Source organism: Fulmarus glacialis, unplaced genomic scaffold (genome assembly GCF_000690835.1).
Source record: "Fulmarus glacialis isolate BGI_N327 unplaced genomic scaffold, ASM69083v1 scaffold21827, whole genome shotgun sequence".
In the NCBI taxonomy this organism is placed as follows: domain Eukaryota; kingdom Metazoa; phylum Chordata; class Aves; order Procellariiformes; family Procellariidae; genus Fulmarus; species Fulmarus glacialis.
In genome coordinates, this window is record NW_009222892.1 from 45116 (window position 1) to 66707 (window position 21592).

Consider the following 21592-nt stretch of genomic DNA (forward strand, 5'->3'; position numbering starts at 1 on the left):
CTGGAAATACTGGCCTGTCATATAACTGACCGAAATGAAATGTCAAAATGAAATTGTCAGCTTTTCTTGCCAGGGAAAATATTTTTGAAACTGTGGTTCTTGCAACAACATTAATAAAATGTATAGAATTGTGGTGTTCTCCATTGTGCCTTCAAATCAAATTGCATTTCTCTGAAAATGCGTGTTTCTGCAACATATAAAATTGCTTTGGAAAAACAAATACTTGTTTTCCTCTTATTTACATGCCTTACTGCGTATTGAAGATGTCCAGAATTCCCCAGTCCCCTGTGTACTTTGGTTTGAAGCTTTCTGCTGTTACCAAGATGGATACTGAAGTAACTTGAGCTGCAGCATCTAATAAAACCATTTCACAGTGGGGAAAACAAGAAGTACCAAAACTTCAGCAGCTTGAAAAGAATGCAGGGGTGTTCTGTGGGTGGGGTGGTTGTGAGTGGATGGTTTTACTGTTATCAATGCAAGCACAAACCTTGTGTTCAAGCACAAGAGATTTTTTTTTTTCTTTCAAAATTGATTCCTGTAGTTATCAAAATGATTATAGGGAAGAGACAGCTACTCATTTTGAGGAGAGCGTGTCTATTGCTTAGGGACAGCGGCAGATCAGCAGCAGCGGATTCCAGAGAGACTCTCAGTCTGATCAGAGACATTTGTGTTAGTATGAAGATGACAGAATACCTATCTATAGGGGAAAAAAATAGGGAAATATAATCTAAGCAAAACTGTGGATTTGTCCCAAGGCCTTGTACATTGTAGAAAAGTGAGAATGTCTTTTTGTGAATTTAATCAGGAAACTGGAATTCAATTTGAATAAAAGAGGCTTTGGAAGAGGGAGAAATTATTTCATGTGATTAATATGCACAAAGCAGTTTTGGTCCAGTTTACAGCACTGGTGCTCTCACTGCAAGTACCAATATCTTTTACAGCACCTGCACTTGTTTCACAGAGCGGAGGGGAAGGTGAAGCACTTCCGAATTCAGCAAGAAGGTCGCCATTTTGTGCTTGGAACCTCGGCCTATTTTGAGAGTTTAGTGGAGTTGGTAACATACTATGAGAAGCATCCGCTGTACAGGAAAATGAAATTGCGTTACCCGGTGACTGAGGAGCTGCTGGAGCGCTACAGCACGGTAAGTGATGGTCTTTGTATGAGTTGCTGTAGTTGCTGTAGCAAACGGAGTCCCAGATCTAGACCTTGGGGTGCTGGGTTTGATTCTGACTGTGGTAGATGACCTTTGGGGGAGGTTAAGCAGTTTTCTTATCTGTGAAATTGAGATGGTTGTACTGACTTCTCTCACAAAGGTTTTGAGCTATGTGAAGGAAAGAGCTTCATCTTTGATTACAGGTTAACTCCTGCCTTCCTCATGATTTGATTAGAAAAGCTGCTCTGTGAAGTGGGGAACTGTTGCTCTGCTAAAATGAGTTTTTGATAATAGCCTCGCCTGCAGTTGGCCCTCTCTTCTGTTGCTGGAGCGGGCAGAGATCTTGAAATGATCATGCGATGCCAATTCTCAAGCGTTTCGGAAAAAATGAAGTAGTCTGCTGTGCCTCTTGCTCTGGACAGGCAGTGGCATTTGCTTCACCACACTGGAACCATCTCAGGGATGGTGTCCAACTGCCTTCTGTGGTAAAAAGTGAGATGTACCTCTGAATGCTCACTCCTTGAGATAAGCATGAGGAAATATCCCCAAGAGATACTTGTCTCTGTCCATTGACTAAACTAGGAGCCTGGATAATTAGCTTAGGATAGAGGCCTGCTTTCTGGATGAGTGTGTTTCATGACGAGAGAGCTTTGCCGAGGTAACTGGCTTTTGAAAAGCCTGAGATGCTGTCTTCTGTTTTCAAATATATGTCTGTTAGAAGCTGCAGGAAAAACAGGTCTGGCATATTTGAGGAAATCTAAGTCTGGGTTTTTTGTTTCTTCTGGGGAGACTAAAAGGGACTGAAAAGATTTTAGACCTCAGGATTTTTTACAACGTTGCCTATAGCTAAGGTTCTGGATCCTAGGACCGGATCCAAGTGGGAACACTAGGAGAGAATAAAATGAAAAATATGACTGTGTATATTGTTTTAGAATGTTTACCTAATAGTGAAACCAATACTGGAACTAAAGTACTGTAACACAGAAATCGTAAGTGTTAGTATTGTCTTCCCTGGTTGCACATAGAAGGATACTCAATCTCAAAGCTATTTGACTGATTAAGAGATACCTTTGTGAGGTATTGCTGTCTTCATTGTGTTTTACTGTTCATTAAACTGAGGCATGGGTTAAATAACAAACTCATGTTCAGCTATCTTCAACTATAGAAATGAGCATAACATAGATGTCTGGCTTCCCTCCTTTTCTGTTTGCCTATGTATTGTCAGAAAGGTGGTTTCAGCAATGAATGTTCTATTAACATTAAGTACTTTTATAATTTTTGATTCCTGTAACAACTTTTTTTTTTTTTTCCTTCTTCCTGTTTTTAGGAAAAAGATATTAACTCCCTGTATGATGTCAAGATGTATGTGGAACCCAGTGAAATCACCCCTACAGTGGTATGCTTAAAGAGAGATATTCACTCTTACTGTAGACTTCTGAAAATTATGAGACTTGTTTCGCTGATTTCCTGTTAGCAGTAATGAAAAGGATAGTTGAGTGTTAGGCTGCTTGATTTATGGGGGACTGGACAGCAGAAATGTAAAGGGTGTGACTTTTTTCTAGCATCTCTTCAAAATTTGTACCCATATGTTTTCTTGTGTGCAAATCCTGTATTGATTCATCCATACTGGTAATTTGGGCACTTTTTGCTATTGAGTCTGTGGAGGTGATTTGATTTGGCATGCATGCTTATGCAGGTATGCCCCCAAATTAGATAACCATGAGAAGATTCAATCTGAGAAGGCCAAATCTTCATGGAAAGAAAGTACAACATGTAAACCCCAAGTGTGTGTGTCTGTGTGTTTATAAGCACTGTTATTTGTCTGTGCACAAAATTCATAGAATCATAGAATCATTAAGGTTGGAAATGACCTCTAAGATCATCGAGTCCAACCATCAACTCAACACCACCATGCCCACTAAACCATGTCCCTAAGCGCCTCATCTACACGTCTTTTAAATACTTCCAGGGATGGTGACTCCACCACTTCCCTGGGCAGCCTGTTCCAAGGCCTGACCACTCTTTCAGTAAAGAAATTTTTCCTAATGTCCAATCTAAATGGCCCTTGGCGCAACTTGAGGCCATTTCCTCTCGTCCTATCGCTAGTTACTTGGGAGAAGAGACCAACCCCCACCTCGCTACAACCTCCTTTCAGGTAGTTGTAGAGCGCGATGAGGTCTCCCCTCAGCCTCCTCTTCTCCAGGCTAAACAACCCCAGTTCCCTCAGCCGCTCCTCATAAGACTTGTGCTCCAAATTATCGCAGCTCCATTAGCAAACATGGTCTGTGTGCACAAATAGATGCAGAGTTTATTTATGTGCTTTCTATGTAAAAATGATGTCTTTGGTTTATTAATGAATTATTAAAGTTTGTCTTCTTTTAAGATATATATAATGTTATAAAAAGAAGTGGCACAGCAAATATCTACTTATCTCTAATTCTTGTTAGGGCCTGCTTGTACATTCTCATAAAAGTTCACCTGCTTGTAGATTTTTTGGCTGTTAATTCTTTTTAGTCTTTTTGGCCAATGAATTTGCATTGCTGCTGAAGAATATGGGTAGTAGCAAATTCAAGAGAAAGAAATTGCTTGTCCTGCTAAAACTGGATGTCTTCCTAAAGGAAATGTGACCAGCAGGATAGCTGATGTGGTTTTGAAGTGGAGGCTTTGTAGGCATCTAAGCTTACAAACTCCAACTGTGTATGAATACATGTAATGTATTTCACTGTGTGTTTCCCCCCCCTCCCCTCCCCCCCACATTAATTATGTTGCAGCACCCATAAAAGAAAGATTCTTTTTTTCTTTTTCTTTTTTTCAAGCTGATACTTGAAGAATAGCGGTTAAGTAGCATCCCTTGCTTCCACCAATAGATGTCACTCTGGAACTTTAGAATTATGTTTCTAAGCTTCAGAACAAAAAAAAAAAAGGATCCAATCCCCCCCTTCTTTTTTTTCTTTTAAGATTGCATTATTGATTATTTTATGACCTGTCCCCCTAGATGACCCCTTTGCTCTGTTTCTCTTAAAGCCTCAGAGAACAGTGAAAGCCTTGTACGACTACAGAGCCAAAAGAAGTGATGAATTGAGCTTCTCTCGAGGAGCTTTAATTCATAATGTCACAAAGGAAACTGGAGGCTGGTAAGGACAAAGATTCCTCATTGGAGAACTTCTGGTGACTTACTAGATGGAGGAAAAAATTGAGCTTTGGGTAGCAGTTTTTAAAAACTTTGCCTATTGTCTGATTGCTGCTTATTAACTGTGGCCTTATAAATCTTAATGCTAGCGTATTTAAAAAAAACCCCAAACTCCCTCATCCTCAAGTCTCCTTTCACGTCTTTTCCATTTTTCTATCCTACAGCAATAACCTCAGCCTGCAGAACCTCCATAGCCCAGTGTATCCAGTATTTTTCCTTTACCACATTCATCCTTGCCGAACATTTGTGTGTCTGGGAAATCACGCATCTATTACCATTGTTGTCATTGCTCTGTTTCTTTCCTTGCTCTGCTAAGTACTTCTCAGAAATCAAACCCACCTTTTTTGGTTATCTGTATAGTCTCCTTTCATAAGAGGTTTTCTTTCTTCGCTGGCTTGTAAATTGCTCGGAAAGCTTGGGAATCTAATGTTTCCCTGTAGTTTCTGCAGGGTAATCAACCACGTAATAGTATTTTTAGCACTGGAGGGGGATAAAGCCTCTTAAGTCATTAACTGCAGTTTACAGTAACTGTAATTCCTCTGAAATCATCTGTTACTATAGTTAATGATCACTTTGTTAGAGCTTTTAGCTACTTCATCACTTATATTTTCGTGATAGCCAGCTAGACAAGCTAGTATGGGGTATTAATGACCAATTATCGCTTCATTAATGGCCTGTTGAAACTCTAACTATTTTTTTCTCTATATATATTTTTCTTTTTAAATTCAGGTGGAAGGGGGATTATGGAGAAAAAGTCCAACACTATTTTCCATCTAATTATGTTGAAGACCTGTCATCTGATAACTCTGCTGAGCTTGAAAGCCAGGTGAGGGTTAAGGTTTGTCCGCTACGTTTCCCTAGAAGTTGCTACCTACTGGAAGTGGAAGTCTGGTTTCTAGAATTACGAGTTTGCATGCTGTGTTTGAGAGAACACAGAATAGAGAAATTCTTCACTGTTCTCTGCTGCTGAATGTTTTTGTCAAGACATCCTTCATAGAAAACTGCTTAAGGAGATAGCTGATTTGGTGGGGTTTTAGGAGATTATAATGATTTCCTGCTAATGAAAATCATACCAGTTTAGATTTTTCAAATAGTTTGGCTAAACAGTAATGTGCCTGAAACTTTTAACTAGTTTCCCTGTATAATTACTACCTTAATATTTGCAAATAAGAAAACTATGTGTCCAAACGCATCTTACTAGCCATTTCACACTCCATTATTAAGTTTTTATGCACAACTAACCCTATACCGTTTGTCAAAAGAGTCTAAAAATCTAGTCCAGAGTTTTGGACAAAGATCTCTTCAACAAAAGAAAACAAAACTCCATAGTAAGCAGCTTTGACTTTTTGGAGTTTTAAAAATAAAATGTTGAATTCTTTTGTTGTTTTGAAGCACTTCCAATGATTTGCCAGGAGTCTTTGGAGGAAAACACATGTATTAGATTTCCCGCCCTGGTCATTGCAGCTTTAAGCAGACTTGAAAAAAGAGCAGTTGTGTCAGGACAGAAGCTGCACTCCTCATTGTGACTGCTCTCACTATAGAGATTCTCATGTGTTTCTCAAAATGAGAAATTCTTGATATGGAAACAGGCTTTTAAACATTAGAGTGAGCATGCTTACAGTGAAACTAAGGTTAGATTTAATGGTGCGTATTTATTTTTTGTTAATGTCCTATGTGTATTCACTCAAGAGAAGATTTAGGGTCAGATTTAACTCATGTTTTTCAGATTATTGAGGACAATCCATTAGGCTCTCTGTGTCGTGGCATACTGGTACTCAATACGTACAACGTTGGTATGTATTTTCTGATGCTTACACTTGGACTCCTGAGCTTTCTGTGTTGAGTAGACTCTTTTATGTTTAGCAGGAAAGATTTAAAGAAAACCAAAAAAACAAAACAAAACAAAACCCCAAGCCAAAACACCTACTTGTATTAATATAGCTAATACAATTAATGTGATGAAACTTTATGATACTAACTGTTGCAATAAATCAACAATGACAACTTAGAAGAAGAACTATTGGATTTTAGTATAAATTTCTTGCTACTGTGTTGCCTAACAGTGAAAATGCCACAAGGGAAACACAAAAATCCCTTTGTCTTCATTCTGGAACCTAAGAATCCAGAAGATCCATGTGTTGAGTTTGCAACTGATAAAGTAGAAGAACTCTTTGAATGGTACCAAAGTATCCGTGAAATCACTTGGAAAACTACAGAAGAGGTATTGATAAAAATCTGTCTGTTGTTTTTTATAATGTACTGCTATAAATTTACAATAGGATTTGTCTTTAGCTGCCATACACTGCTAAACCTTGCTAACACCTGGTCCTTCACTCTCTTGCATATTGTTGTTTGTCTGTTCATTTTATTGATGCTGTGAATCTTGTTCCCAAAACGCTTTTGGGAATGCTACGTAAATTAGCATTTTATGTAAACTTATGTTAACAGGAGTTTTTCAGCAGCGTGCTGTCTTGTGTTGCACCCTACATCTCAGTGGAGAAGCATGCTTAATAGTAGAAAGTAGATACTATTACCATTTTACATCTGGTTACACTGGTTCAATCCTAGTGTTAAGCAGAAGAAACTCAGATACCAGACTCTTCTATTCAGAGTTGTGAATCCACTAGTGAGTATATGTGAAATCTGAGCTGCCTTTGGCTAAACTCTTCTTAATCCTGTTTACTAACTCTGATTTTCAGTGAATGCAGTGGCACTGATAGGGAATTGTTTGCCTAATACTTTATTTATTTGTAACTAATAGACACATTCTGGATTTACCAGATCTTCAATAGCAGTATTTCCAAATCCTTGCCTAAAGATTAAAGGATTCTGCCTAAGGTTAGCTTCTACGTCCCTCCGCTTAAAGACATTCTTCAGGACTTGCTTTTCCTGTTCTGATGTATTAATTTATCTCCCTGTCATCTTTTCTAGTATTTAAGAAGTCTTTGACATGACCAAAAAGCCCTTACAATGACTATGCTTAAGTATACTCTTTCCTGTGTTGCTTTTATTCACTTTTTATTGTTAAGTGGGTGATATGAACAATGGAAGATGTGTTTCAGTGTCGTGTTGGCTCATGCTGTTTATCTGTCATCTGGAGTGGTAATGCTCTGAGGGTCATCATAATCCTATTTATAGCAGGCAAGTTGGTGTCTCAAGCAGAGGACTGCAAATTCAGCAAGGGAAGAAGCAACAGGAACTGTTGACCTATTGTTGGGGGAGGAGAGATACGGTTCTTATGCCACGCTTTCATTTAGAAATAAAAAAGAGAAACATGACCTAGAAGAAGTATCTCTAAATGGAATGTTTTTTGTGGTACACCAATGGCTCTTCAGGAACTTGGCAGCTTTTTTTCCCTCTGTACAGTTAGAGAAGTATTAAACAGTCTGTGTTCAAAGATGCTTTAAAACTCATTTCTGTCAATCAGGAGGCTTTTCTCACAGTGTGGCCTCTAGAAAGTTCACATGATAGACTGCTGCGCAGGGAGGGAAAAAGGATGAGGAGAGGCCCTTTTTGCCAGTATAGTTAACAGGCTGAATTTCGGGGAAGGAAAAAGCATAGTGAGTCAACACTATGATACAATACAGTACAGGTGTTTTATAAGTTTATTTTTGGGCTGTGTCCATTATATGAAAAAAGTAAAACTAAGCTTCATGTATCTTGTTATCTGTGTTTAATACTAACACTTGCCATGGTCCTAGGAAAGGTTGTTCATTGCTAGCTCTCCTGCTTGGTTATCACTAAACGGTTATGTCTAAAGATGAGCTTATGGCATCTAGAAGTGGTCCTTTGCTATTTGGAGCTCTGATTACTGTTGAGTGATGTCTGGGAAACTGGTGAATCACTAAGTACAATGAGGTTTGTACAGCTTTTTCCCAAGGTTATTTCCAAGTCTAAACGCTGTATTCCTCTTTGCTTTTCTTAGCCTTCAATGTATAATCTCTGGTTCAGTGAAACATTCTGGAAACCCATGGCTCCTTAGCTGTGATTTTCATTCCTCTTCAGTTTGTCTTGTTGAGGGAATTCTTTTGGAAGACTTACTAATTGCTGCTGCTTCATAACGTCTTGTACCAAAGCTAATCGCTGTTCAATATGGGACTCTTCTAACATTCCTTCTTATGTCTGAAAAGCCTCCAGCCCAAATGTCTCCACTCAGGACAAGTCTTGCCGATTTCAGTAGTTCCCAATCTCTGGTTGCAGGGACTGTTGCTCAGCTTCCATAGAGCAGGTGCTTGCAAACATGGAAGTAGGTAGTGCGTTTATTACTGGTGATGACAAGAAGATTGCACATGATTTTCCATACATAACATTATTGGCTTTGTGCGCAAATAGAAAACTACAGGAATGATGCTCGTAGGGTTTGAATTTAGCTGTTTGGGAATCACTAACAAGACTTAAGTCCTGCTCAGGATTGTAAATAAGTAGACAGACCCTCACTACTCTTTGCATTTTTTCTGCATGCATTTGCATTTATATGAGATATAGAGTTGAGAATGTAACTAAAATTGAGTAGAGCCACATTAAAAGAAAAAAAAAATTGTTGCCAGGATTCTAAGTAGGACTGATCAGGGAAGCACTGAAATGCTTAAAAAAAAAAAAAAAAACAACACAACAACCCCCCCCAAAATGCACCCCCAACTAAAACCCAAAATCACTTGGTTAGCCTGTTCTTTAAATTGGGTCTTAAAAGTACATTATGTCTATGCAAGTGTCTAAAGTATCAGATAGGAATCTGGGCAACAAAGAATGCATCAACTTTGTCTTTTCATTAGAGTATACCCTGGAGTTACTGTACCATAATACTCAGTGTATCTGTAACCTAAAACTTTGTTACGTTTTACAGGAGAACAGGAGGAAATACTGGGAAAAGAATCAATTGATTGCTATTGAATTATCTGATCTGGTAATCTACTGCAAGCCAACAAGCAAAACCAAGGACAATTTAGGTATTTCCTTTAATATTACACCTGAATTTTACCCTTTCTACTGTCTTTACAAATGTTAGTGGAAATTTTAGAACTGAAGATAAAATCTATCCTTTCTCTACTGGAAAACAAAGTTCTGCCTCACCCATGCAGTTTTCAGTGGCACTTTGAAATTGTACACTAGGGAACTTGATGCTATTCAACTGTCACAAAAAACCTGTCACAAATTCCCAACTAGTTAACTAGAGACACCGTCTCGTAGGTGTCTTTCATGGGGAAGCTCACTAGTTATGTGTCAATTGACTTTTTTGAGATTAAAAACTCTGGCTGAACGCTTGTGATTTGTTTGTAAAAAACCTTCAAAATGGATTTGCTGTGCATTATTTAATTTTACTATAAGAACCTGTTCACCATTTATGTAAGCTATTGGAATGGTATATGGTTTCATAATATAAATGAGAACTGGGGTCTGTGTAAGTGCGGATGTGGAATCTGACGCTGAAATATGTATTTCTTATTCCAGTTTTTTGTCACTGCTGCTGAAGAAGCCAGCAAATGTGCCCTTTTTCTTTAAGTTTCTTTGCAGATGTTTTTTATAAGCTGTCAGTGTGGTTAAGACATTATAATTATAGTCATTGTTGGAAGCATTGGCTTACCCTGGCTCACCCTTTCTTCTCCCCATTTAAACCCAGGAAAAGATGTGTCATTTAAATATGTGTTATAATGGTCAGAAGTACATTATTAGCAATGATGAGATGAGAGCATGACTATAGACTCCTATCTGCCCTGCTGCAAAGCATGTGGCAAGCAGGCAATTTTAACTTTCAGACTTGATGCTCAACCAATTTGCCATGTCTGCATGAAAACTGTGCCAATTATTGCATTGAAGGACAAAGCAAAACCAAGTAAAACAAAGTGTTAGTAGAAATGCAGTATAAATGTTGACTTCTTTCTTCCTTTAGTAACCACTCTTTTTCCTCCCTACCCTGTATAGAAAATCCTGATTTCAAAGAAATCCGTTCTTTTGTGGAAACCAAGGCAGAGAGCATTGTTAAGCAAAAGCCAGTTGAGTTATTGAAATACAATCTGAAGGGACTGACACGTGTCTATCCTAAAGGACAGAGGGTCGACTCATCCAACTACGACCCATTTCGCCTCTGGCTTTGTGGCTCCCAGATGGTGGCTCTTAACTTCCAAACTCCAGGTAATATTCTCTTTAAAAAAGGATCTAATCCACCTTCCATTTCACCACAAACGAGCCCCTTTCTGGCCCCTCTGCCATTCTAGTCACTATGGCTGTCCTATTTATTTGTACTTCCCAGAAAGAAGGGACGTGCAAGAACTGAAGTTTGGTTTCGAATGTGTGGATCGCCTGTTAGAGCTGGTCCCCAAAAATCAGTCTCAAAAAGCTCTGTCTCTGACCCTAACTAGCCGCAAACTCTAGAAGGTTTATTTCATCTTGACCTCTTTGCGATAAGCAAATAGAGATATTTACAGTAAGTTTCAGGTGGATTAACAGTTGTTCAGTCACAGGGAAGGCTGTACTCCTGTACTTTCTGGTAAGGGCCAGCTAGCTTATGACACATTGATAGGAAACTAATTGTGAATGGAGATGGGTTTATCGGGATTAAAATTGGTGAGAAAGGCCTGTCAGGGTCTCTTAATGAAAGGGACTGGGTCTTCCAACTTACCTTTCCATCTCTTTCTGATAAAGTAGTGACCAGAAAGAATTACAGAGAGGAGCCATTAGTCTGGTACTTCCTTAGCTTTGTTCAAATGGGGATCTTCTGTTATGACTGTTTAACTCTCTCCCTAGATAAATACATGCAATTGAACCATGCCTTGTTTTCACTTAATGGACGCACTGGCTATGTTCTGCAGCCAGAAAGCATGCGAAATGAAGAATATGACCCAATGCCAAATGACTCGAAGAGGAAATTGCAGATGATTATGACAGTGAGGGTAAATCTCTTTTGTAAATTATGTTTTTTACAAGTCATAAATATCTATAAAACTAAAAATAAAGCTATTACGTTTCAGCGCAAGATTTGACAGATTGTCAAAATACTGTTTTTAAATGTCAGTGTGTTTGAGATTAAAACTAATTCCACTGGTTCCTGAAAAGAAATCTATGTCTTTATTGTGCTAATGAAGCACATGCTATAGGACTGAAAACACAATCCTGGGATAATTTTGTATAATTGCTAATAAAAATTCCAAATGAACTAACTTGCATTTTCAATCTAATGACTTCTCAATAGAAGGGTCCTACTGGAGATTGGTTAGCAGCAGACTAACTAGTTCAGAGATTTCCAGTGTGGAAGAAAGATACTTATAGTGAAATGTAGAAACTAAGCAGAAAAAATAATAAGCTGATCCCCTCCCCCTTCATCATATTTAGTACACTGTGACTTAATCAAAGTGTCATTCTCATTTTTCATGGAGAGAGAGGTTTATTATTTGAAAATTACGCCATGTTGTCTTCTGGTGCCAAACAGGAATTGAACTTGTTTCTGTTCTCAGTTGCTATACAGTAAGAGATGGCCTTTAAAAATATGTTTTCTGGGAAAGAAGAAACACATTAACTGCTTTTCACTACAGTTTAGAGAAGAGGTAAACAGGGGCTGTGAATGTAAAGCAGGGTTGTCTTAAAATAGATATGTAATAAAGACTGAGGAAAGATAACAAAACTTATGTTACAGGCCTGGTCTGGAACTGCATACTGTGTGTAATGAATGTCAGCTACAGTATCTTACAATGAAGATCATTGGGTTACCCAAACAATGGAAGATTATTTGTGGCATAGATAGTGTGTTTAATACAAGCAAACATATTCAAGAGAGGAAGTGTGTATTTTTGCATGTTCTTCTGGATTTTTTTTTCCCCCTCTAGTTCTGTAGGCTACCTTCTGTACAGAAATAATGGTGCCAAGTTTCCTTTGGAGGTGGTTATAATTTACAGTTGCTTTTGCAGGTTTTAGGTGCTCGTCATCTCCCTAAGCCTGGTAGAAGCATCGCTTGTCCCTTTGTAGAGGTAGAAATTTGTGGGGCTGAATATGATAACAACAAATTCAAGACAACAGTTGTGAGTGAGTATCTGCAGTTTTCTGTGTTGTAGGGACATGGTTATACTTCCGGTGCACTTAAATAAAGTTCGTAGAGGATGACCATGAATTTATTTGTCTGTAATTGGCCAGCAACCTATATAGGGAGGAATAAGTTAACTGTTGCTCTGGACTGATGAGTCATAGAATATTATTCTCTTGCTTGCCTCAGGGCCAGTTAATATGAGAAATTTCAATGTATATGAAATTTAGGAAAAAAAAGTACTGTTGCAGTTTGGAAAAAAAAAAGTCGCAATTCTGTTATGTTTTTGCCTATGCATAAGTTCGTGTATTTGCGTATTTTAAAAAATTGCTGTCTTGAAAGTGTCTCCAACAGTGCTAGTCAGTTCCCAAAAATCTGGCCCAAATGGGGAGTTACTACTGTGAGATCCAGACTGTGTTTATTTAAACTCAGGTTCTAAGACTGGCATCCCCTTGGAGACAGCTTGGGTATATAGGGCTGTAAAGTAGTATAACTTGCAATGCAATAGAAGTTTGATCAAAGCTCACTCCTGGTGAGTTCTGGATAAGGGATGTGCATTTGTGTTTGTGTGCATCTGTGTTTGTGTGTACACGAGCTTCATTTAAGTGCACTGAAATGGGGCAATATCTCAGCCACTTAATATTTCACCATTTAATATTTCTGGATGCAGCAGTGTTCCTCTAGTAGACAAGAGGCTTTGGTTTTAATTCTCCAAAGCACTGCTACCCGTGGAAAATAAACACAGAATCAGGAGCAGAATGTGCACTGTGGCTCTTCAGTACTTCAGAGAAGAAGATTATGATTTTAACTTTTTGTGGGAAGTGACCAAGACTTTAGAGAGCAAACTTCCTGGCTGTCACACATACCAAATTACTCGGTGTTCTATAAATGACTGTAAGAATTGCGCCATTGTACATTAGTCTTCCCGGTGCTTTTCATGCTTTTACTCTGATACGGAGCATGAGGCTCGTGAATATGAGCAATGAATTAGATTTTTTTTTTTTACAAATACATGTCCAAGGAGGTTTTATATGTTTAAATACAAATAATAGCTCTTCTTCATGGATTTCCATCCCTGCAAGTTTCCTCCTGTCTCCCCCCGCAAATAAACAAATACAAACCCTCTGACGCAAGGTTACAACAGGAGACAGATAGTAAATAGGATTTTTGGGCCTTTGTATCCCCAGAAAATGTCCTGGGATGCATACCCATATGTGAATGAAGTGAAATTATTGCTTCATACTGCAAATGTTTCCTTTTCATTACAGATGACAATGGCCTTAATCCAGTTTGGGCACCCTGTCCAGAGCAAGTGAAATTTGAAATTTATGATCCAAATCTAGCGTTTCTGCGCTTTGTTGTTTATGAGGAGGATATGTTCAGTGATCCCAATTTCTTAGCACAAGCCACTTTTCCTATCAAAGGAATCAAATCAGGTAAGATCAGTGGGTATAACAAGGGGCTAAGTCAGAAAGATGCTTTGTATTGTGGCTGTGCTCTCAGTAGCAGCTATGACATCCCAAAGGACAAGTGCTCTTTTGATCTGAGTTCCTTTGATCCGTTGTTTATTATGATACTACGTGTGTAGCTTGTAAGTATTTAAAATAATTCTCTCACCCTCTTGAAATTCCTTTTTTTTAAATTGAGATAGGAAAGCGTTATGTAGAATAATTTGCACTGTCTTTGCCACATACTCCATTTCAGCAACATGGTTATGTGCTCTGAGAAGAATCTGGGAAGATTCTTTCTCTGCTTTGGTGTCAATGCATTTGTTTTGCTAATTATCTTAGATGTGGACATATGTAGAGTAATGTAAAGTATTTTCTGCTTTCTTCTGCTTCTGGCTTTAGTTTTCAAGAGCATGTGAAATGATGTGTTTCTCAATTTTGTCATTCTTGCCTTTTGCTTCCCTGTAATTGTCATAGCAATGCCTGCTCTCAGCAGCGGAGCATTTGAGCAATGAAGAATCTGTTAGCCCTCAGGACTGTATGCACCATTTTTGTGACTGCAGATAACCCTTTGCCTTGACTATAATTGTCCTTTGTATATGTTCCCCCCTCCCCAGGTTTTAGATCAGTTCCTCTCAAGAATGGCTACAGTGAAGATATAGAGCTGGCCTCACTTCTGGTTCACTGTGAAATGCAACAAGTTCTGGTGAGAACCACTGGGGGTTTTTTGTGCACTTAGAGTGTTCTTTGTGGAAACCAGGAAATGAGGATTTAGTTTTCTGTTCTGTGTCTGATGTGCTATTGTCAGGCATTTCTTCTGCAGGTACTGGGGAAGACCAATAACGCAAATTGAGTTACCCTCCCTCTGCGTGGACAGATTACGTAGTTGTTGAAAGAAATAATGCACTAACAAAGCCTCGTTACCCTCACTAGTTTTTGCTATAACAGCATGGTCATCGTCTTCCCCTGTTAACTGACTGATGCCATGTAAAGCTAGCTAAATTCAGCGTTGACTTTGTAGAATAATCTTTTTCTAAAGCTCCTACATAAAAAGAAATCACTTTAGGAAGAGAAGATAGTAATTTCTCCCAGTATTTCATTAAAATAAGCAACTTATCAGGTGGAAGACATATTCTGGTTCCTGCAGAAGTGCTAATCTGCTTCTTTTAAGCTTCTCTAAAACACCTAATTGAAGTACTAGTATTTTTAAACATACAGGGGAAAAAATAATGATGCATCCTTGCTCACGAAGCCAGGCATTAAAGTGGCTGATCTGTGAACAGCATTTGATGGTGTTCCAAAGGTGCTGCTGTATATCTTGATCTGAAGCACGATTGTTCTCAGACTCTCTCTATCTCAATAATATTTTATGTAATTTAAATACACTGGCGTAGAGGCCACGTGGTGAAAGTTTAAAGATGCTTCTGGGAAGTGGGTATTTCAGGGTGCTTTCCAGTACCCTTCAGATTCAGAGAAAAAAAAAAAAGTCCAACTTCTTATTTGTAGTCTTTTACAACCATTCAGGCTTACACTGCAGTTCACGCCAGTATGTTATTTTTCCTGATTAAAACACCAAGTTCTGCTAACTGTAAATCATTATGTCTCTGGAGGGATTTGCGCCTGCAGTTGCATACACTGAAATGGAAATTACTGAATTCAGTCACATTCTTCTTCACAAAGGAGTGGCAGCCTTTTTCGAACATCTTTTGTCAAGGTTTTTACAAGGCCACCTTATAACACATGATGTAAAAGGACTGTGTGTAGTGACAATGTTTGGCAGCCATGGTAGGTTCCTTCTGTTGGTTAGCAAAGAGTCAAGAGAGCAGGAGAGGTCTAGAAGCTGAGACCAAGTGTGTTTGTGTGTGTGTAAACAAGAGAGACCTATGTCCTTTGAAGACAATGTTTAAAATGTTCGTATTTCGTGGACACAAGTCTGATAGAAGAGGCCTGATAAACTGCTATTTTTTGGCTTGCTGCCTTTGAGAAAACTGGCAGCAACTCACCGTTGCGTAATATGTTAAGCGTGGGCACCTCTTGTAGATATATTGCAAATTCCTCCTGCCATGGTTTCTCTTCAGTAATTCAGATCATTATTTGCCTGGGGCAGGAGTAGCTCTTAAAGCGTTGTTCATAGCAGCAGTATGTCTCCCAATCTGTCAGTGCCGAGTCCTTTGACAGTAGCACTTTTTCCACTCTTGAAGCCCCTTCTGCTTGTTAAGCCAAATGAAGGTGCAGCACACCTCTGTATTTTTACAATGTCTGATGTCTCTGGGTGGTACTGCAGTGGCAGGAGAACTTTAAAAAATTTTCCTTTTTGTTTGGCAGTCTGCAACAAACCAAGACTTGCCATAGTTAATCAACTTCTAGAACTTTTGCCAGATCATTCAAGAAGCATCAGAAAAGATCAAGGCTGTCTCCATCTGTTCTTCTGCCTTTTTTTTTTTTTTAAATGATGACCCTCCATAAAACGCTATAATTTAATAACAGGCCTGTTTAAATACAAAGCCCATCTGCATACTCTTGGAGATGAAATACAAAATTATAAAGGGGAATTACAGATGGCTGTGGAATTGTGTGAGGAGTAGAGAGGCAAGAATATTGTAGACGTAAGCATGCGCATTTGTGAATTATTATGTGGGGCCTTATGCAATTTCTGTTGAAGTTAACCCGTTTTCTTGATACTGTAGAAATTGTACTATACTGAGGTTGTTATATTTAGAAGCATGTCTTATTTGCTTGAAAATGGATTTACTTGCTTCAGAAAGTGTGTGTATCTCTTCAGCATTTTCTGATTACAATCAGCCTCAATGGTGTATATGTTTTTAATATAAAGATTGAAGTGGACATTCTTACATGGGGTTTTAAAGTCTAACTTTGTGGATACATTTATTTGTAAGAACAAATAGTAGTACATATGCATCTTGATGATTAGACTTGCAAATTGGTAATTGGCAATCTGCTTTTCCCTTTGTGATTTGGGAATACAAAGTTTCCTTCCCCTTTAAAAAAAAAAAACCCAAACCAAAAAGCAATTTAAAAAAATTACTTTTTAAATCTTAATTGGTAGCATAGCACTGAGGCTGTCTCAGTTGCTACCCATACCTGGGTAGGAATGTGTTTTGGGAGGAGAAAGAAGGTTTAGGAAAGGATCTCATTGCCCTAACTGAAACCCCTTGGGTATGTTGCTAACCTATCAATTTTCCTAGATCTGGACTGAGTGCAGAAAGAGGCATTCTTATTAGTATGCCGCCTCTGAAAATGTTTGGATTTATTGCATTTATTGATTGCATGTCATTTCTTGTAGGATGAATATTTTGTTTTGCTGCTGATGTGAAAATTAAGACTTCAGTCCTGCCAGTACTATTCCCCACTAGGAACTCCATAAAGGAGACAGCTTTTGCATCCAAAGTTTTGAAGTATTTGAAGTATTAAAATAATTTGAAGTCATAAAGGGAATGATGATGATTATCTTGTGCTTGTGGAATCTTTAGTCTAGATTTCAATAGGAAAGCACCAGGATTGGTAGTATGTCACGTAATACACAAATATGATGAAAGAATCAAAAATTAAACATTTTAAAAAGTATTTTTAAAACCATTATAATCTGATAACCCATCATGATACACCATTTGCTGTCCTTTCCTCAACAGACTGACATGTTTATTATGGAAAAATATTCCAATAGAAGTGTTCAGATACAAACGTTTCATGACTTGTGCTGGAATGTCCCTGATGCCCCTGTTAGAGGGTATGGTCATGCTGTGGGGCTGAGGGGTTTTTTTAGTGCTTTGTTAGCTAGTTAGTTTGTTTCCTTAAACATTCCAGAAATGTCTTATAAAACTAATTTTATGAAACATTATATAAAGCTAACGGAATGCATTTGGGAAAACAAAATAATCCCCCAAACTATGTAGATTCTGTGTCATTTTGGGTATGTGTCTTACAAGTCACGTTGATTTCCAATATTCTTTTGAAGGAAAGTGAAGAAGAGCTTTATTCCTCATGTCGGCAACTTCGGAAGCGCCAGGAGGAGCTTAATAACCAGCTGTTCCTTTATGACACCCATATGAATTTAAGGAATCCTAACAGAGATGCTATATTAAAAGAATTCAGTGTGAATGAGCACAAACTACAGATATATCAAGAGACATGCACCCGCAGGTGGGTTGATAATCATTCTCCTTTCTAAGGCAGCTCTATCTAGACATGATTTATGGTAAGGAAATCTCAGATTTATCAAAACGAGCATCTAAAGAGTGGTGAGTGTAGAATGAGCATATCCGAAGCAAGGACAGACTGCAGTGAAGCAAGGCTGGGCTGCAAGCCGCTAGAGGCCAGCAGATGCTGTGAAATGTCTGCTCAGTGAAATTTCAGTTTCAGTGATCACAGTGAAACATGTAATCCTGTGAATTTATATTCCTCTCTTCTCCTGCTTTCCAGGAGGAAAGCCTGGAAGTATATACAGCCAAATAAATAAACTGCCTCACTCCTTCTACACTATCAAAGTTATGTCCCTGGAAATATCATTAGCATATTATATATATGGCAACAGAAGATGCTTCCAGATACACAAACAGCAAAAGATAAAAACAGTATTGAGTTGTAGCACCACAGAATTGTCAGTTAAGTGTCAGTACATTATCCAAAGCTTATGGGAAGGGTGTTTCTTCTCTGCTGCCACCTTTGGGCTGGCTGTGAGGGAGACAAAGGTTTCATGTACCAGGAGGAAGTCTTGAGTAGATCTCAAGATGGGATGAGAGGAAGACTCTTCTTTAAATATTTTTACCCTTTTTTACACGTGCTGAACAGCTGCATGAATCACTGGTTTACTACCATTTATTGAGGAAAAAGATTGCAATGCTTGTTGCTGATACATTACTCGCCATTCGTATCTAAGTAAATTGAACTTGGTAGACTGTTTTCCTCTGAGAAATTCAAGTAGACTTGACTTTTACCTTTTCTTTTCCCTTAAGATTAAAGGAGAAGAAAGTCAGTAACAGCAAATTCTACTCTTAAGCAATCATTCTTTGATGTGTGCTTTATGGTGCAATTCAGGAAGAGAGATTAATTTATCCTGGCCATCCTACTCAATGACGGTCTCATCAGGCTGAATGACTGGAAGAAGAGGAGGAGGAGGAGGAAAGATGGGTTTCCTTAATACTTTCTTGTTAAAAGAAAAACTGTTGTAATTCCTAATAATTTATATTCTGTACAAAGCATACCCTCTGTGCAGGTCAGACCTTCTCTGTATTCAAGATTTTAAAAATTTGAGGGCATGTAGTTGGATAGACCTCACTTCTCATGATCAATACCTGAAGTACAAGTATAAATCATCTACTATATTTGTGTATGCAGGCTATAGATAAGGCATTCACAAGAATTTGCATGCATGGAGTCACACCACTTTAACAACCTGGCTCCTTAAGATTAACTGGTAGTGAGTTTTTAATTTATTAAATGCTGTAAAAGCACTTCTACACCAGCATTGTCACGTCATGTATGTTACAGTGCCCAAGGCAGCAGATTGTACTTCTGATACTGTATAAAATATTTTGGGCAGCTGATAGCTCATATTGTATTGTCTCTTGTTAAAAGTTTTCTGTTACATTTTTGAGAATTAGATAATATGTTAATTTTGTTGAAACCAAATATCCTCTGCGACTGTAGTTGTGTTTTTCCTGTTGAACTCTTTGTAAAGGTTTAAGAAAGGAACGATATGTGAACCTGTATTCATAGCCCCTGTGAACCTATGTTCACAGCCTCAAGGCACTGGAAGGAAAAGTTTTAAGATACGCAGTAGGAAATACCTGTTTATTTGCGGAAAGGAAGGGTATTTCAAATTCTGAAAAGCATTTACTTTGGTATAGTATCATTTTGCAAATCCTTTCAGCTGCTAATGTGCTTAGAAATGAATTTTTTAATGAACTATCCATTTTTAATCTTGCAATCCTACTTAGACGATAGCATCAAATGATAATGTTCTGTAAATGTAGATCGTTTTCCCAAAATGTGTCTAATCCAAGAATGGTAGTATGCAAAATATAGAGATACATCGTTCTTACAACTTTAATCAAATGAAGAACATAGAGCTACAGATGAGAAAACTTGTTAGATTAGCAGGTGTGTTTTCCTGCCAGAGCAGAACCGAAGTCCTTCGATGGCATATTTAACACCAGTTGTCATAGTGTATGTGTTGGTTCTTTGTGCTGGCACTATGTTATTACTATCAAGTTCCTAGTTGCTTTATCTCTACATGGGTGGAGTTTTGTTATCTGTGTGCTTGACTTTAACTTTCAATTGTGTGCAGAGGAGTTAGGTTTTTCTGTCTAAGTGGCTGCCTGAGGCATAAAGTGCTGCATACATAGTGCTGTATTTCTGATTACAGAAAACTTCAATGGATTTGGGATTTGTGGCCTGATGAAGCTGCCTCAGCAATTTTCAGTTTCTCTTGCTCCCCACGCTATGACTTCTACTGTTTCAAGAGGCACTTAATTGATGCCATTGTGCATTCACAGATGATGGTTTGAGGAACCCTCTTGAGGTTTCAGTTACTCTGTAAAGACAGTCTTGTCTCAAAGATGAAAGTGCTATAATAGTGTGTCCCATAATGGGGTGGCTTCTATAAATTTTTTATTATAAAGAAATTAATTACTAATCACCCAACTGAAAAAGAGAGGAGGGCAAAGTTAAAGGCAATTCTCTGCTTTTCTTCCTCCTGCCTGAAATCTCTTCAGTACCCAGTTGTGATTGACCTGTTCAAGGATTAGATGGGCGCAAACCCTCCTCAAACAAAGAAAAAATCGCGTCAGCTGTGGATTTGGGAGGTGGAGCTGTAACCTAGACTGCTGTATAAAGCTGGGCTTATCTGCAGTATCCAGGTGTGATGGGATGATCCAGTTGCTGTTCCTCAAAGGGGGGAACCTTTAGTGTGCATGCATTTTGTAGCATGTTCCAGGATGTGGTTAGTTTGTCATATGATCAGTCCCTGTGCTACATATTTCATTCAGCAGCCTCCATGATTCCCATTTAATGTTGTGAGAACACTGTGTTGTCAGTGTTGATCAGACAAGGTGGCCCAAAGCCTTGTCTGGAAGGTCCTGAGGTTGTTGCTACAGGATTTATAGGCAGCTGAGTACCAGCTAGGTTTGGACTGATGACAGAAAATAGGAGACTACAATATGCTAGGGCTTAGACAGATCAAACCCTAGAGCTCGAGGCTGTTGCTGTGGTGGGTTTTTTGTTTCGTTTTGTGGGGATTTTCTTTTTTAAGCTCAGTTCCAGAGCAGATGCAACCAAATTGTCCATTTGTCCTGGCTTCTTTCATTGGTATGTATATTCCTGACACACGACAGCCATTGTGTGGTGAACACAGGAGCTCCTTGTGCTGCTGCTGTGCAAATATTTAAGAATTAGCACATTTTATAGTCCTTTGAAGTCTTGTGGACATTCTCTGCATATACGTGATGTCAAAAGTTGTAAGAGGCATTTCCTCAGTATTTATGAAAATGCATTTCATTTTACAGTAAGACTTTTCCCCAGCATATAATGTTACACTGTATTCAGAACGAAAATACTGCATTGGCTGTTTTGTTGACTTGCAAGTGATGGGCAAGGCTATGTACTAACTCTTCCCTTGTTTCTTGCATTCTATGTTTTAACTCCAAAACTTCACCTCTCAATTCTTTGTCAGGGCAGACTGTAGCAACTTTTTCACAGTTGCAACTGTTTTAATATAAAAGTAGGTTTGAATGTGTGGGCTAATTTTATAATCTAGCAGAAAAAACATTTA

General features: G+C 38.4%; 1 protein-coding gene across 1 annotated transcript in view; it reads left to right on the forward strand.

The window, feature by feature from the left end:
• PLCG2 (phospholipase C, gamma 2 (phosphatidylinositol-specific)) overlaps positions 1-19203 on the forward strand; it is a 59133-nt gene extending 39930 nt beyond the window's left edge. Inside the window, exons 19-32 of the mRNA XM_009581621.1 lie at positions 962-1142; positions 2482-2550; positions 4179-4288; positions 5074-5170; positions 6071-6137; positions 6408-6565; positions 9188-9290; positions 10264-10473; positions 11086-11231; positions 12243-12357; positions 13624-13791; positions 14421-14509; positions 17780-17964; positions 18777-19203. Of these exons, the coding sequence (XP_009579916.1) occupies positions 962-1142; positions 2482-2550; positions 4179-4288; positions 5074-5170; positions 6071-6137; positions 6408-6565; positions 9188-9290; positions 10264-10473; positions 11086-11231; positions 12243-12357; positions 13624-13791; positions 14421-14509; positions 17780-17964; positions 18777-18819 (1741 nt within the window). The 3' untranslated portion in view covers positions 18820-19203. The remainder of the gene's footprint in view (positions 1-961; positions 1143-2481; positions 2551-4178; positions 4289-5073; positions 5171-6070; positions 6138-6407; positions 6566-9187; positions 9291-10263; positions 10474-11085; positions 11232-12242; positions 12358-13623; positions 13792-14420; positions 14510-17779; positions 17965-18776) is intronic.
• The last annotated feature ends 2389 nt before the right edge of the window (positions 19204-21592 follow it).